The sequence below is a fragment of the Triturus cristatus genome, chromosome 3_1, assembly GCF_964204655.1.
Source record: "Triturus cristatus chromosome 3_1, aTriCri1.1, whole genome shotgun sequence".
NCBI classification, from domain to species: Eukaryota; Metazoa; Chordata; class Amphibia; order Caudata; family Salamandridae; genus Triturus; species Triturus cristatus.
In genome coordinates, this window is record NC_140583.1 from 158,032,315 (window position 1) to 158,048,517 (window position 16,203).

At 46.3% G+C, this 16,203-nt stretch overlaps 1 protein-coding gene across 3 annotated transcripts in view; it reads left to right on the top strand.

Annotated features, from left to right (window-relative positions):
• Positions 1–16,203, top strand: part of GAS2 (growth arrest specific 2) — an 851,053-nt gene that overhangs the window by 504,038 nt on the left and 330,812 nt on the right. For all 3 annotated transcript variants that reach the window (XM_085643619.1, XM_085643621.1, XM_085643620.1), the window contains one exon: positions 7,706–7,850. In XM_085643619.1, the coding sequence (XP_085499745.1) occupies positions 7,706–7,850 (145 nt within the window). The remainder of the gene's footprint in view (positions 1–7,705; positions 7,851–16,203) is intronic.

Sequence of the window (16,203 nt, forward strand, 5' to 3'; positions counted from 1 at the left end):
ACATATGCCAAGAAGCAAGTGCCAAACAAGTGTCCCCTCCCTTTTCTCTGCAAGTCACTGATCCCGGGGGACAGCAGGTGGGTCTCTTTGACTGTCACTATGTGCATCTCCCATTGTATCAATGATGAATGAATCGCATAGCATTTACATAGAGATTTCATCCACCCTGCCATTTCAAGTCACCAATTTGTACTTTGTTACGAATAGTATAATTGAGAAAATAGTCTTAATGAACTGTACTTAACAATAATAACCAGGCAGACAGGGACCATCGAACCTCATGGCCTTTGCCCAGGGGCTTCAGCCATCACAATAACTTTGAAGGCAGGCGTTGTGGGAACCCCCAAACATGACAAAAAACAACAAACACGTGGGCATATGCCCAACATACAAGATAGACCCTCAGCTTACTGGAAGCAGAGAAGCATAATAGTGGAGGGTGAGGTGACCAGACAAGGAAGCCATGTCCATTGAGAATTTGTGAGCCAGGACCTCTTCCTTGCCTCTCCTGGGGGCATAGCTTTTGGACCATCACTGAGCCCTGGTCCACAGGAGGGTCTCGAGATAATGGGGAGAAGGTGGGTGCTGTACCCTCTCTATATTCTACCCAGTACCAGGCTGATTGTGGCTCTCTAAAGAAACGCAAGAGTTGATCCATTGTAATTTTCACTCTTGCAGGGAACAGAAATGCATGTTTATAACCCAAGTCGTTCAGCCTATCTTGACTTTCATAAATGAGCAGCGTTTCCATTGCACGGCAATCATTTAATACAGGAAGCTCATGACTTTTGACTTATCCACCCTAATCAGGTTTTTCTTGTGAGCCGCTGATAGGATCCCATCATGGTCTCTGAAGTTAAGCAGGTCAACTTTCAATGGCCTAGGCTGTGAGTCCGGAGGAGGGCATCATTTCAGAACCCCATGAGCATGCTCCACCACAAAATAAAGTCTGGGCCACCAGCATCCTCAACCAGTTTTCCATGAAAGCTGTGGCATTTCCCCCCTCTGCCCCTTTTGGGAGACCGATCTGTCGAATGCTGTTGTAGCAGGAGAATCCCTCTGCATCATCCATCCATCCATCGATTTAAGCTGCTTTAGGCGGTGTTGCATAGATTGAGTGAGATCCTTAGCGCTATCAATGGCCTTGGTGTTAGAGATGACTTTCTCTAACAGTTTACACTGGTTTTCTCGCAACGGAGTAAAGTTGACAGTTAATGCATCAACATTTGCCTTAGGGCTGCCCTGGATTCAACGATTGCTGCCAATATAATGTCCAATGTGACTTGTGGTGCCTGCGATGAATTTGTAGGAGAAGGCTTGGTTGTAGCCATGCTGCCAGGGCCTTTGGTTGCCCGCTGTAAGTGACCAGGTTGTCAAGCACACCTACAGGCGTCTGCACATGAGGGATGTTGCCCCCTCTACTAGGAGGCCCAAGACAGCCAAAGGGTCATCTGCTGTGGGTAGGTCCACTGCAGCACCAGTGGTCCTGCTCCACCTCCCCCTGTTGTTGCCCTCCAGGGCTCTCCAGGCAGTATGAGCAAAAAGGAGCACACCAAGTGCGACGGGGGCAATCAGCATTGTTATCCGGGCTTCTTATGAAGTCATGTACTGTCCTCATCCCAATCAGGCTCCACTTTGCGCCTTCTATACTGGAAGGAGGGAGGCTGGGTCATACCATGTAGTGTGGTCGTTTGAGCAATGGTTTCAGCCCAGGTATTGGAGAAATCCCTGCCAACAGTCTCCCACTCTGTGACCTGGCACCTCCTTGAGCTTACACAGGGGAGAGCCTGCTAGCAGCCCACAATAGAGGCCGGGTTATGCAGTGTGAAGCAGTCGCTAGATCAGTAGGTTCGAGGTCATAAAGCAGAGGGGATCTTGACAGCAATGTCCCAATGCTGGAGGCTTCTGCCATAGTGCTCCTGCTCAGGAAGGGGACTGCCCTCATTCCGCAAAGTTGGCCATGGCCCAGCGGCAAGGTGGTTTCTAACCGTCTTGCCTGTGTGGTCACATTTGGTTGAGTAGAGTCCCCCAGTTGCTTTGTGAGGCCGTAGCCGTACCACCAGCCTGCGTTGAATCGATAGTGGTTGGATGGGTCTCGCTGCTGCTGTTATAAAAAGGAAGAATGGGCCGGTCTGAGCTCCACTAATGTGAGGCACCATGTTCAGAGGCTCGACCATGCCCCCGCAGTTTAATCTCATGATAGGGTTGTTAATATGCAGTTTTATCACACTGCAACAGTTTCTCTACATGCAGAAATTCCTGCAGTTTTACTACTGCACTCAGAAAGAGAACCTAACTTGATAGCCCAGAGAAAGGTTGAGACAGTGATAAGAATGTTCAGAAATGTCTACAATGCCCAATTTAAAAGATGCAGAGAAACCAGTAGGACAAATTGCCCATGAACACGCTGTGATAGATCAAATTGGTAATAGGATATAAACTCAGTCATGCACCAACAAAGGCTTATTTATTTACAACAGTTGCTGTAAATCACCCAATGCTGAAAAACCCAGGGCTGACCCAGACATACTCTCCCCATACAAAGCCATGCTGGTCATATGATGTGTCATTAAGTCACTCAAAACTGTCTGTTCCCCCCGTTTGTCTTCACACCTGAAGGTTAACAACCTCTTAAGCCACTATCAGCCGGTGTTAGAAATGGGGTCTCTTGTTGGCAGTGGTCTGCTGCCTGGCCAATTATGGCCCTCCACTCTAGTCAGGGCAAGGGTGTCACACAGCTAAGATAACCCCTGCTCACCCCCTTGGTAGCTTGGCAAGTGCTGTTAGGCTTATCTCATATGCAATGCATGAAGCATTTGTATATACACACACAGTAACACAGTGAAAACAGTACAAAATGAGTCCAGTGTAGAAAAATAGCCAATATTTATCTGAATAAAACAAGACCAAATTGACAAAAAAGGTGATGCATCAATCTCCCGACATAAGCACTCGGTTCCTTACTGCTGGGCAACGTCGATGAAGAAATCACTGTCGGTTCCACACCGATGAAGCAGGTGCTGCGTCGGATTGGAGGAGTGCATTATGCACTGTAGTGATGCCGTGCTCAAAACTCACTCTGCAGCAGTTCTTCTGACATGCTGCAATGGAAAGCTGGGGCCGGCGGTCTAAGCCGCGGTCAATGCGCCGACCGGGATCCACGGTCCGGTGCTGAGAGTGGCGATGAGTTAAAGTTTACAGCAATGCATCAATAAAAACTGATGCTGAGAGTCTATGCATTGATTTTCTTCTTCAGTTCACCAGATTCTACTTTCAAGGTCCTAGGAACTGGATTTGGCACTACTGTGCAAGTCAGACTGTCAGCAGAAGAGCCAAGGCACTGGTAGGTGAAGTCTTTGATGACCCTGAGACTTCTCAACCGGAGGCAGGCACACACAAGCCCTTGTAGAACTTTAGAAGCAAGATACAGAAAGCAAAGTCCAGTCCTTTCACTCCCAGGACAGAAGCAGCAAGTAGCAGGCCAGCACAACAAAGCAACAGGCAGAGTGGCAGTCCCTCCTACAGCATCCAGCTCTTCTTCCTGGCAGAATACCTTCAGTCCAGAAGTGTTCTGAATTGAGAGTTTGAGAGGTCAATACCTATTTTCTTTTCTGCCTTTGTAGTAGAAAAACTTTAAAAAAAAAATCTTTGTAGTGCACAAGACCCTGCCTTTCCCTGACCTGGCTCCAGACACACTTGGGGGTAGAGACAGCTTTGTAGGAGGACAGGCACAGCCCCATTCAGGTGTCAGTGACAACTCCTCCCATCACTCTAACTCAGTAAGACCCATCAGCCTGGTGATGACCCATCAAGATATGCAAGGCACACCTCAGCTCCCTTAGGGTGATTGTCTAGAGCAGGAGTCTTCAAAATGGGGGAAGGGCCATCACCTCAAGTGATCCCCGAGTGGGTGACAGGCTCTGGCCAAACGTAGCAGTATGCTGATAACAGCTTTGTTTTCAAGTGAAAGAAAATGAGCAGCAGTAATCGGCTCTGTAATGAGCCATCACTAACATATTTTGTCATATACATCCTGGCTGGGAGGTGTCAAAATATTCTTCAGAACCCCCACCTCCATTTCTATTAATTACACTGTGGTTACTTTTACACGTTTGGAAGGCCTGCCTGACCAGAATACTATGTTTGGCTATCATGTATTTGATTGCATTTTGAAAACGGTAAAAGAACCTAATCATAATGTTTAAATAAGTCTGGGCATATTTAAACATTGCCAGTTTAATAGACTAATTGTGAAAGTTTTTGAGGGGGGCACTGTGATTTTTATTTTATTTGGGGGGGGAAACACCAATAAAAAGTTTGAAGATCACTGGTCTAAGTGAATGCACAAAAGCCCTACTGTCACCCTAATCCAGACATGGATTCTACAGACAGGCACAGGCACAGAATGGTTAAGCAAGAAAATGCCCACTTTATAAAAGTGATATTTTCAAGCACAGAATTTAAAAAACAACTTCACCAAAGGTTGTACTTTAAATTGTGAGTCCCGAGACCTCAAACGCCAAAGCACCAATACTTTTTACACAGGGGAGCACTTACACTTTAGCACTGGCCAGCTTTGGTAAAATGCCCAGAGTCCCAAAACCAGCAAATACGAAGTCAGAAAAATACAGGCGTAAGGGAAAAAGTTTGTAGATTACCCTACAAATAGGGCCAGGCCCAACAGTTGGGTTTTAGAGCATGCCTTGTAGCTGAGACTACCCTTTGTAACATTAGAGAAAAACTTCTTGAGGAACATAATGAAGGCCTCCATGCATGATAAACATGTGGCTGCCTTTGATACCACAATGCAATCTTAGTCAAAACTCTGGCCACCTCGCCCGTGTAACTGGCTTCGCATCAGCCTTGTTAGACTCATTCCTACTAAATTCAAACTATTGTAGTAGCTTTTACACTAGTCTTTGTAAGACAACCATCTATAAGTTTCAAAAAGCCCAAAACTGTGTATCTGACCTGTTATTTGGTTTGAATAGACGAGAGCATATTACAGTTGCCCTAAAATCCCTTTACTGGCTCCCAGCAAAAGAGAGGTCAACCTTCAGGGCCCACTGCAGAGTGCAAAAGGCACTACATGGTTTTGCACTCAATTACAACATAAACCTGTTTACCCCCACCTTTTGCCCATAAACTGCAGTCCTCCTAACAAAGGACTCTTGTTGATTAGCACGACCAGGTACAAGAAATGTATTGATAATCATATACACAGGACTGGGTCTAGGAAGGTATAGTCTCAATAAACTGTGGTTCAAATCCCTATGTCTTTCGGTATTTTGTACTCCTCTCCTTTCTTAATCTGAGGTAGTCACCAACAGCCATTCACCTTCAATTTTTTAATTTTTATAAAAAAACGTAATAAAAAGTTTTACTTATGGCAATCCCCACTAATGATCCTCTCAGTGTAAAAACTCCCAAGTCAATTACACCGGGTGTTTTTTACAATCCTTTGAAAAAATGTGAGAAGACAAGATGACACCTCACGTGCGCAACACCAATTGAGTTTGCTGATTGGTACTCACCAGCTCTGCCCACTTTTATCATCATCGGTTGCCCCAAAAAATAGGTAAATACAGTGTCCACAAAATTAAACCCAAAATGTGAAGGTAAATAGTGAAATAATCACATACCAAGATGCGACTGAAATGTGAGATTTAAAAATGAAAGGGATGCACTTTCTATAGGACCAATTTTATTCCTCCTTATATGTGCACCCAATTCAAAACTTTAAAAGGTTGCTTAATATGCATACCATTGTATTATGCCAACATGTTTCATCGCCAAAATATTTGTAGCGATTTCTTCAGGGCAAATACAGTCGCTTGGCACCAGTCGGGGACACCTCTTAGCCTTTCATTCGGGGACTGCCAAAAGTAAAAACACACAACACACATAATTCTCACTAGAAAGCCACTTCTACACCAATGGATATACTTGCATCTCTCGCTTAGATCTATTCTTTACCCTTATTGAGCCATAGATCCGCGTACCAGCTCCTTTATACAGGTCACAACACGAGCTCCATATGTGAGTCCTCGCAGTAGATCCGCATTCAGCTGTAATGCAAATCTGGAGGTAATGAAGTTTCTCATTAGTCCCTGTAGCCCTCGTTATATTCTCTATCTAGCGCTCGCTGCACCGAGTTCTGACTGAGCTACATTGGGACTCACCACTTCATCTTGATTATGTTGCGTAATTATGAGCAGTTACTCTCTGCCATTTAAACGCACGCTCATTTAAATTCCCCTTCTTTTCTATATATATATAAAAAACTCATACCCGGCATTCCAGATGACCCGGTGTATTTTTTAAGAAAAGGAGAACAAATCATTTTTTATATATCACTCTATCCTCACGGATATCCCACAAAATAGGATACTAGGAAGTGGAACACACTTTTTGCTCGTCACACTACTATTTATCAGAGTCTTAATCATCTGCTCCGTTAACAAACCGCCCAGGATGGATTGTGCTCACCTACTCATAGTACTCTTAACAGAACAAACTTATTAGCAATTTTAAAGATGTAAAAAATGTTAACGATGTTAAAGATGTTAACACGCAAACCCTCCTTTTCAGTAATTCCTCCTTACCACCCCAGGCCTCACGGAGCTCCTTGTCTCCACCGGTTAGCGGTATTCGCCCTCCGCCTCTGTTTTTAATCTTTCGCGGGAAGACGGCAGCGTCCCCGCGTCATAACCGTGGGCGCCATCTTGGATTGGGGTGATTTAACCAACTTTCTTTCTACAAGTGGGTAGTTTCTACTCTTTTACTCGTCATACTGCTATTTGTCAAGATCTTATTCAGATGGTACATTAACAAAACGCCCAAGGTGCACTGTGTTTACATAAAACTCCTAAAAAAATGAGCCTGTTAACACTTCTAAAGGTGTTGACATGTAACACCCTCCTTTATAGTCAGCGTCACCGCATCATACCTGTGGGCGCCATCATAGAATGGGATGTTAAGCCAACTTCCTTTCTACAGATAAATAGTTGTTTCTGATTTCAAACCCAGAACGCCCTATTGTATCGGTGTGCTCTATTTACTTATCTTATTCTTTTCTCAAAGGGGACCATATATACTGGATGGATATTAATTTTCAAGCACACAACTGATGTAATTATCATACCCATCTATCTATGCTGGATTTAGATGGACTTAAATAATACCTTTGGGCCCATCAATAGCTACCCGATGTTCTCTGATGTCGTGTTAAAAAACATAAATAACGAAATTCAAGAGATGAAGGTGTGGGTCACAGGGGAACAGAAATATAGAACCCAATTGAAAGTGAAAGTGAAAAATTAAGCTATAATTAAGCAACAGTCTGTGTGCTTACATTGGGAAGATTGAGTACAACAAAAGTCCAATTTAAATACATTTAATTGCGCTTTTGGTGGAATTATCACCCTTTGATCAATGTTGCATTTAAGCTTTAAACTATTGGTTTGTGGTGTAACCAAAACAGTTCATCTGCACATTATATCAATATTGTGCCATTTATAAAGTGTTGATGGCAAGCAATGCAGGGTTCTGATCTCATGAACATAGGCCAATAACATTTTCCGATTGATCCTTCATTTTACACCATTTTGAAATATCATGACATGATATGTGATTTCCCATTCTTCTATGAAACTTAAGTATCATAGCTGTACTTTAATGTACTGATAATGGTCCTTTTTTAAAGGTATGGCGTGGAACCTCCTGGGTTAATAAAACTGGAGAAGGAGATAGAACAAGAAGAAACACTTTCAGTGCCTCCGCCCTCACCTTCGCCATCCCCAACAAAGTCTCCAGGAAAAAAGAGCACAGGGAAACTATTGGATGAGGCTGTAAGTACGACACCTATATCAGGAATAAATGTACAGCAGATTGGTGAAAGCCATTCCCCAAATAAAGAATCCAACTGCATGTTAGTATATTTGATTATAAAGGATGTATCCAGCATACCAATGCTAACACTTAATGATACATTTTCTGATGGCTGCCCTTCGTTCCAATGTGTAGTTGACAAGAAACTAAAATGTAATTATTATCTCCCACTCTCCCACAGATGTTTCCCTCAAGAGCAACCACATGCAGATTTCTCCAGTCAAAATAATTCTTTATGCTGTATTAGAGAAAGTTTCAAGATGATCAGAAATCTTTGTGAAATTTCATGAGTAGTTACAATAATTCAGTCTGCTTGTATTTTAAGATAAGTGCCAAAAGAATGTATATGTTTCATTGAAAAACTGTTCCAAAATGAAAAAGCCTTTGCAAAGCCAGGACAGAAGCTGTTATGGGCTAACGCATGTCAATAAGATGGGCGTCAAAGAGGGCTTATATGATCGGTCACTAGGCGTTTAACCATATTGGTTAAAGCAAATTTTGCATTAAGCCAATGTGCTTGCCTGACCTCTGCAATCATACCAATATGATTGGCCCTCACAAGGGCTAAACAGAATTGCTGAAATGCCAACTGTCTTCTTGGATCTTTGCAATCCAGCACAAATGAGGAGTGACATTAGTATTCAGTGAGTAGAAAGTTATTTCCAGACAGCAGATATAAAGAGAAAAAATAACTTGGTTTCAGTTCCACTGGTAGAATGCATAGCTATTAGCTTTTGCATAGCTTATATTTCTTTGGCTATATACAATCATACCTACTCCTCAGACTGTACCATTTAGACAAAACTATTAAACTAATTTGCAAATTTTTCATGAACCCCAGTGGCATCTCCCTCAGAACACTAAAGGAGTGTTCTCCTGGCCCCTCCTGCCATTTTGACATCACCGATCCCAGCACAAACATCCTCCTCAATGACCTGTCCAACCTCAGACTCATCCAGTAAGTGGAAGGCCCTACACATGCCGCAGGACACCTAGCAGACCTCATCACCAGCTTCAGCAACAACACAGGAGACAAACCAACACTGATACCCTGTTACGTCTACACCTTCGTCAACTTCAGCAAACCTATTCCACATCAACGCAGAAACACCATCACCAAATCTTCACCGATGGGTCCAGAACAAGATCTCAGAAGCATCCTGGTTTTCTGGACTCCAACACTTCCAGCCTCAACACAACCACAACCTCCTAGAATGCATCATCAACTTCAATGTCGAGATCTGCGCCTGTTCAGATACCCTGGTTCATCTCAAAACCAACACTGCTGCAAGAAGCAGACTGCAAACAAGCTAGTACAGGGAGGAGTTCAGGCTCACCAGATGGCACTGCAGCAACTTGAACCCCTATGGAGACAAAGTCAGAGCGAACCTACAAGTGCACTAGATACCCTGCCTTAGACACTTCCATCAGTAAATCAGAGCCACAATATGATCCATACTCATCTAATGCTTCGAGACCATCACCAGCAGTGCCAAAGATATTCTTGAATCAAAGACTTCACCACTAGCAATCTGCCAGCCTATTTCCCTGCATATCTGCCAGTCAAAAGTCATGAAAAAGGCGTGTACAACCACCTCTTCAACAACACTCAATCTAAATTTGGCCCAACCACAGTACCAAGACCACCCTCAGGTACAACATCAAGATGATTATGGACAGAGGTGGCCCTCATGCTACTAGATCTTTCCGCAGCCTTTTACACTGTCTCCCACCCTATCCTTATCCAATGACTGCACAAAGTCAGCATTTAAGGCTCCGCACTTAGCTGAATATGCCCCTTTCTGACAGGCCCCCAATTGGTCAGCCTAGCCCCCTCACTTCAGATGTCATCAACCTCATCTTTGGATTTTCACATGGATCCTCACTCAGCCCCACTCTGTTCTACACCTACATGACCCCACTCACCATCATCATCCGTGCCCATGGAATTAATATCATATCTTATGGTGATGACACCCAACTCATACTCTCCCTCCATAACAAGACACCAAACACCAGTTTCTCTGCCTGCATCGTTGAAGTCACCAAATGAATGAAAATCATCTGCCTAAAGGCTCATTTCAGAAAAGATGGAAGTATTAATCTTCAGCAAAGACATCTCACTCTGGGACTCTAAGGGCTAAGTTGGACCCACACTCCTTCTAGCAAAAGAGCCTCTTAATATTAATCAACAAGCCACTCACCATTAATGATCAAGTGAATGCAGCCTCAATTTCTGGCTTCCACACACCCAAGGTGCTCAAGACGATTTTCAAATGGCTCCCCACTAACTGTTGCAGAACCACAACCCGAGTCTTCATCACCAGCAAACTGGACTATGTCAATGCACTTTATGCTGGAATCAATGTTCAACCGACCACAAGACTCAAAATCATAGAAAACCCAGCAGCTAGGCTCAACCTCAACCTCTGACCCTGCACTCACATCACACACACCTGAAAGAGCCCCTTTGGCTCCTTATCCACAAACAAGCAATCTTCAAAATACTTATTCACACATAAAAAGCCTTACAAAACATTGGCTCCAGGTACCTGAAAACTGCATAAACATCCACACACCTATCAGAAACTTCTGCTCATCTGGACTCCTACTCACACTCTCCCCCACATATGCAGAACCAGATCCGGTGGCCATGTGTTCTCCTACCTTGCTCCTAAAGCCTGGGTTGACGCCCAGCACAGCAATGCCTCCTTCTCAGTTCTTGATTCCACAAGAAGCTGAAGACCTGGCTCTTCACTTAGCTCCCCACCCATATCTGCCCATACAGCTCCTGCTTCAGCACCAGGATACTCTCCTCAGTGTATTGTGCACTACACAAGTACACATAACATTTAACATAACATAACATGTTATTGTACACAAAAAGCAACCTATTGTCATACACCTTGTTGGACTTGGCCCTTTTTGCACGATCATCCATTAACTTTTTGAATTTCTCCTGTATTTTTTCTGACCTGTTTTTGCTGGTTTTCTGACTCTGGGCACTTTGCCACTACTGATCAGTGCTAAAGTGCATGTGCTCTCTCTTGTAAACTTGGCAAGAATGGTCTACACCTGTTTGGCATATTTAATGTACGAGTAAGTCTCTTGTACAGTGGTATCCCATATACACAGGGCCTGTGAATTAAATGCTACTAGTGGGCTTACATCGCTGTTTGTGCCACCCACCGAAGTAGCCTTTCAAACCTGTCTCAGGCCTCTGCCACTGCAGGGCCTGTGCTCGCAGTTTACTGCCGCAGTGATGTGGCATTGCAAGTGGATGCCACATCCAAATTCTCCTTTTACTACATATAAGTCACCCCTAAGGTAGGCCCTAGCTAGCCCCATGGGCAGGGTACGGTGTAGGTAAAAGGTAGGACATGTGCCTTAACTGTGTGCCATGTCCTGGTAATGATGAACAGACTATTTGGTTTCTCACTGCTGTGAGGCTGCCCTCTGATAGGTTTGCTTTGGGGATTCCCTGATATGTGCTTCAGTGGTAATTTCTGCTCTGAGAGGGGTAGCGTGACCGTGTTTGGTATGTTTGGAATAGTAGTGATTAATCCTGCTTATTGGTGAAAGCAGATTTATTATTACTATTTTAGAAATGCCACTTTTAGAAATGGGCATTTGTGTGTGCTTATGTGTCTTTGTGCCCTGCCTGGATGTGTATTGACTGTCTGGTTTTGACTGACAGGAGAGAGGGGATGTGCATTCACCTTGAATTTAGAGTAGCGGGAGGAGTTTCCTTTGCACCTGAATAGATCTGGTCTGTATGGATTGGTGGGAGGAGTTGCACCTGCACCTGAATAGGGCTGTGCCTGCCTTCAACAATGCTGTCTCTGCCCCTTTGTGGTGTATCTGGAGCCAAGGGTTACACTGTGAATGGGGTGTTTTGCACTTCTAATATGTGTTTGAAGTGCCCCAAGAACAAAGACTTTTGCACCATAAATACAGGGACTGTAACCCCATGAAATTGAGAAGACACTGTGTGGGCTGCACCTGGACAGAGGACTGCCAGGAGGAACCTCCATTGGACTGGACTGCTGGAAGGGCTGACCTGCTGCCTGTTGGGCTATGGGAAAGACTACCACTTTGCTTAGAGAACTCTTTTGCTGGCCTCCCTATTTACCTTGCTGGTGTGCCCCAGTGATCTCTCTGGAGGGCTGATTAGGCCCGTGGTCCATGCCAGTAGAGTGCTGGTGAGCCCTTCATGTTCCCTATATTTGTCTCCAGGGCGGAGACAGGCTGAGCGCTTCATTTTCGTTGCTCGGAGTGTGCTGAGTGAGCGCTGTAAAATCAGTCGCCCACGCGGTGGGCTCACTCTGCCCTGAAGAAAAGGGCGCTTTGTGTAGCCGTGCAAAACCAAAGGAAATGATGGACGGAGTGTTGAACATTGCAAGCACTCACCCCCAGTCAACTGATCTGGGTTTAATCCATCACCGTTCTTTAGCCCACTCTGCCACCCCAGTTCAGACATGGCCATATGCAAATCAGTCTGACCCTGTGCCTCATGGGAACAGTCCAGCCCGAACTGCCAAGCCATGTTTTCCCTGGACCGGAAACAAGCTTCCTAGGACCGGTTTCTGGCATTTCAGCCGTCTTCAGCCAAGCTTGCTTGAATCCAGTGGCAAAGTGAGCAAGGGACTCACGTCTGAGCATACCCTGCCAACTTATGGCGAACAAAGCAAAACCAAAGGAAATGATGGACGGAGTGTTGAACATTGCAAGCACTCACCCCCAGTCAACTGATCTGGGTTTAATCCATCACCGTTCTTTAGCCCACTCTGCCACCCCAGTTCAGACATGGCCATATGCAAATCAGTCTGACCCTGTGCCTCATGGGAACAGTCCAGCCCGAACTGCCAAGCCATGTTTTCCCTGGACCGGAAACAAGCTTCCTAGGACCGGTTTCTGGCATTTCAGCCGTCTTCAGCCAGGCTTGCTTGAATCCAGTGGCAAAGTGAGCAAGGGACTCACGTCTGAGCATACCCTGCCAACTTATGGCGAACAAAGCAAAACCAAAGGAAATGATGGACGGAGTGTTGAACATTGCAAGCACTCACCCCCAGTCAACTGATCTGGGTTTAATCCATCACCGTTCTTTAGCCCACTCTGCCACCCCAGTTCAGACATGGCCATATGCAAATCAGTCTGACCCTGTGCCTCATGGGAACAGTCCAGCCCGAACTGCCAAGCCATGTTTTCCCTGGACCGGAAAGAAGCTTCCTAGGACCGGTTTCTGGCATTTCAGCCGTCTTCAGCCAGGCTTGCTTGAATCCAGTGGCAAAGTGAGCAAGGGACTCACGTCTGAGCATACCCTGCCAACTTATGGCGAACAAAGCAAAACCAAAGGAAATGATGGACGGAGTGTTGAACATTGCAAGCACTCACCCCCAGTCAACTGATCTGGGTTTAATCCATCACCGTTCTTTAGCCCACTCTGCCACCCCAGTTCAGACATGGCCATATGCAAATCAGTCTGACCCTGTGCCTCATGGGAACAGTCCAGCCCGAACTGCCAAGCCATGTTTTCCCTGGACCGGAAACAAGCTTCCTAGGACCGGTTTCTGGCATTTCAGCCGTCTTCAGCCAGGCTTGCTTGAATCCAGTGGCAAAGTGAGCAAGGGACTCACGTCTGAGCATACCCTGCCAACTTATGGCGAACAAAGCAAAACCAAAGGAAATGATGGACGGAGTGTTGAACATTGCAAGCACTCACCCCCAGTCAACTGATCTGGGTTTAATCCATCACCGTTCTTTAGCCCACTCTGCCACCCCAGTTCAGACATGGCCATATGCAAATCAGTCTGACCCTGTGCCTCATGGGAACAGTCCAGCCCGAACTGCCAAGCCATGTTTTCCCTGGACCGGAAACAAGCTTCCTAGGACCGGTTTCTGGCATTTCAGCCGTCTTCAGCCAGGCTTGCTTGAATCCAGTGGCAAAGTGAGCAAGGGACTCATGTCTGAGCATACCCTGCCAACTTATGGCGAACAAAGCAAAACCAAAGGAAATGATGGACGGAGTGTTGAACATTGCAAGCACTCACCCCCAGTCAACTGATCTGGGTTTAATCCATCACCGTTCTTTAGCCCACTCTGCCACCCCAGTTCGGGCTGGACTGTTCCCATGAGGCACAGGGTCAGACTGATTTGCATATGGCCATGTCTGAACTGGGGTGGCAGAGTGGGCTAAAGAATGGTGATGGATCAAACCCGGATCTGTTGACTGGGTGTGAGTATTTGATTGGTTCTGATGCTCCGTCCATCACCACCCCCTTTTGTACCACTTTGTTCGCCATAAGTTGGCAGGGTATGCTCAGACGTGAGTCCCTTGCTCACTTTGCCACTGGATTCAAGCAAGCCCGTCTGAAGACGGCTGAAATGCCAGAAACCGGTCCTAGGAAGCTTGTTTCCGATCCAGGGAAGGCATGGCTTGGCAGTTCGGGCTGGACTGTTCCCATGAGGCACAGGGTCAGACTGATTTGCATATGGCCATGTCTGAACTGGGGTGGCAGAGTGGGCTAAAGAACGGTGATGGATCAAACCCGGATCTGTTGACTGGGTGTGAGTATTTGATTGGTTCTGATGCTCCGTCCATCACCACCCCCTTTTGTACCACTTTGTTCGCCATAAGTTGGCAGGGTATGCTCAGACGTGAGTCCCTTGCTCACTTTGCCACTGGATTCAAGCAAGCCTGGCTGAAGACGGCTGAAATGCCAGAAACCGGTCCTAGGAAGCTTGTTTCCGATCCAGGGAAGGCATGGCTTGGCAGTTCGGGCTGGACTGTTCCCATGAGGCACAGGGTCAGACTGATTTGCATATGGCCATGTCTGAACTGGGGTGGCAGAGTGGGCTAAAGAACGGTGATGGATCAAACCCGGATCTGTTGACTGGGTGTGAGTATTTGATTGGTTCTGATGCTCCGTCCATCACCACCCCCTTTTGTACCACTTTGTTCGCCATAAGTTGGCAGGGTATGCTCAGACGTGAGTCCCTTGCTCACTTTGCCACTGGATTCAAGCAAGCCTGGCTGAAGACGGCTGAAATGCCAGAAACCGGTCCTAGGAAGCTTGTTTCCGATCCAGGGAAGGCATGGCTTGGCAGTTCGGGCTGGACTGTTCCCATGAGGCACAGGGTCAGACTGATTTGCATATGGCCATGTCTGAACTGGGGTGGCAGAGTGGGCTAAAGAACGGTGATGGATCAAACCCGGATCTGTTGACTGGGTGTGAGTATTTGATTGGTTCTGATGCTCCGTCCATCACCACCCCCTTTTGTACCACTTTGTTCGCCATAAGTTGGCAGGGTATGCTCAGACGTGAGTCCCTTGCTCACTTTGCCACTGGATTCAAGCAAGCCTGGCTGAAGACGGCTGAAATGCCAGAAACCGGTCCTAGGAAGCTTGTTTCCGATCCAGGGAAGGCATGGCTTGGCAGTTCGGGCTGGACTGTTCCCATGAGGCACAGGGTCAGACTGATTTGCATATGGCCATGTCTGAACTGGGGTGGCAGAGTGGGCTAAAGAACGGTGATGGATCAAACCCGGATCTGTTGACTGGGTGTGAGTATTTGATTGGTTCTGATGCTCCGTCCATCACCACCCCCTTTTGTACCACTTTGTTCGCCATAAGTTGGCAGGGTATGCTCAGACGTGAGTCCCTTGCTCACTTTGCCACTGGATTCAAGCAAGCCTGGCTGAAGACGGCTGAAATGCCAGAAACCGGTCCTAGGAAGCTTGTTTCCGATCCAGGGAAGGCATGGCTTGGCAGTTCGGGCTGGACTGTTCCCATGAGGCACAGGGTCAGACTGATTTGCATATGGCCATGTCTGAACTGGGGTGGCAGAGTGGGCTAAAGAACGGTGATGGATCAAACCCGGATCTGTTGACTGGGTGTGAGTATTTGATTGGTTCTGATGCTCCGTCCATCACCACCCCCTTTTGTACCACTTTGTTCGCCATAAGTTGGCAGGGTATGCTCAGACGTGAGTCCCTTGCTCACTTTGCCACTGGATTCAAGCAAGCCTGGCTGAAGACGGCTGAAATGCCAGAAACCGGTCCTAGGAAGCTTGTTTCCGATCCAGGGAAGGCATGGCTTGGCAGTTCGGGCTGGACTGTTCCCATGAGGCACAGGGTCAGACTGATTTGCATATGGCCATGTCTGAACTGGGGTGGCAGAGTGGGCTAAAGAACGGTGATGGATCAAACCCGGATCTGTTGACTGGGTGTGAGTATTTGATTGGTTCTGATGCTCCGTCCATCACCACCCCCTTTTGTACCACTTTGTTCGCCATAAGTTGGCAGGGTATGCTC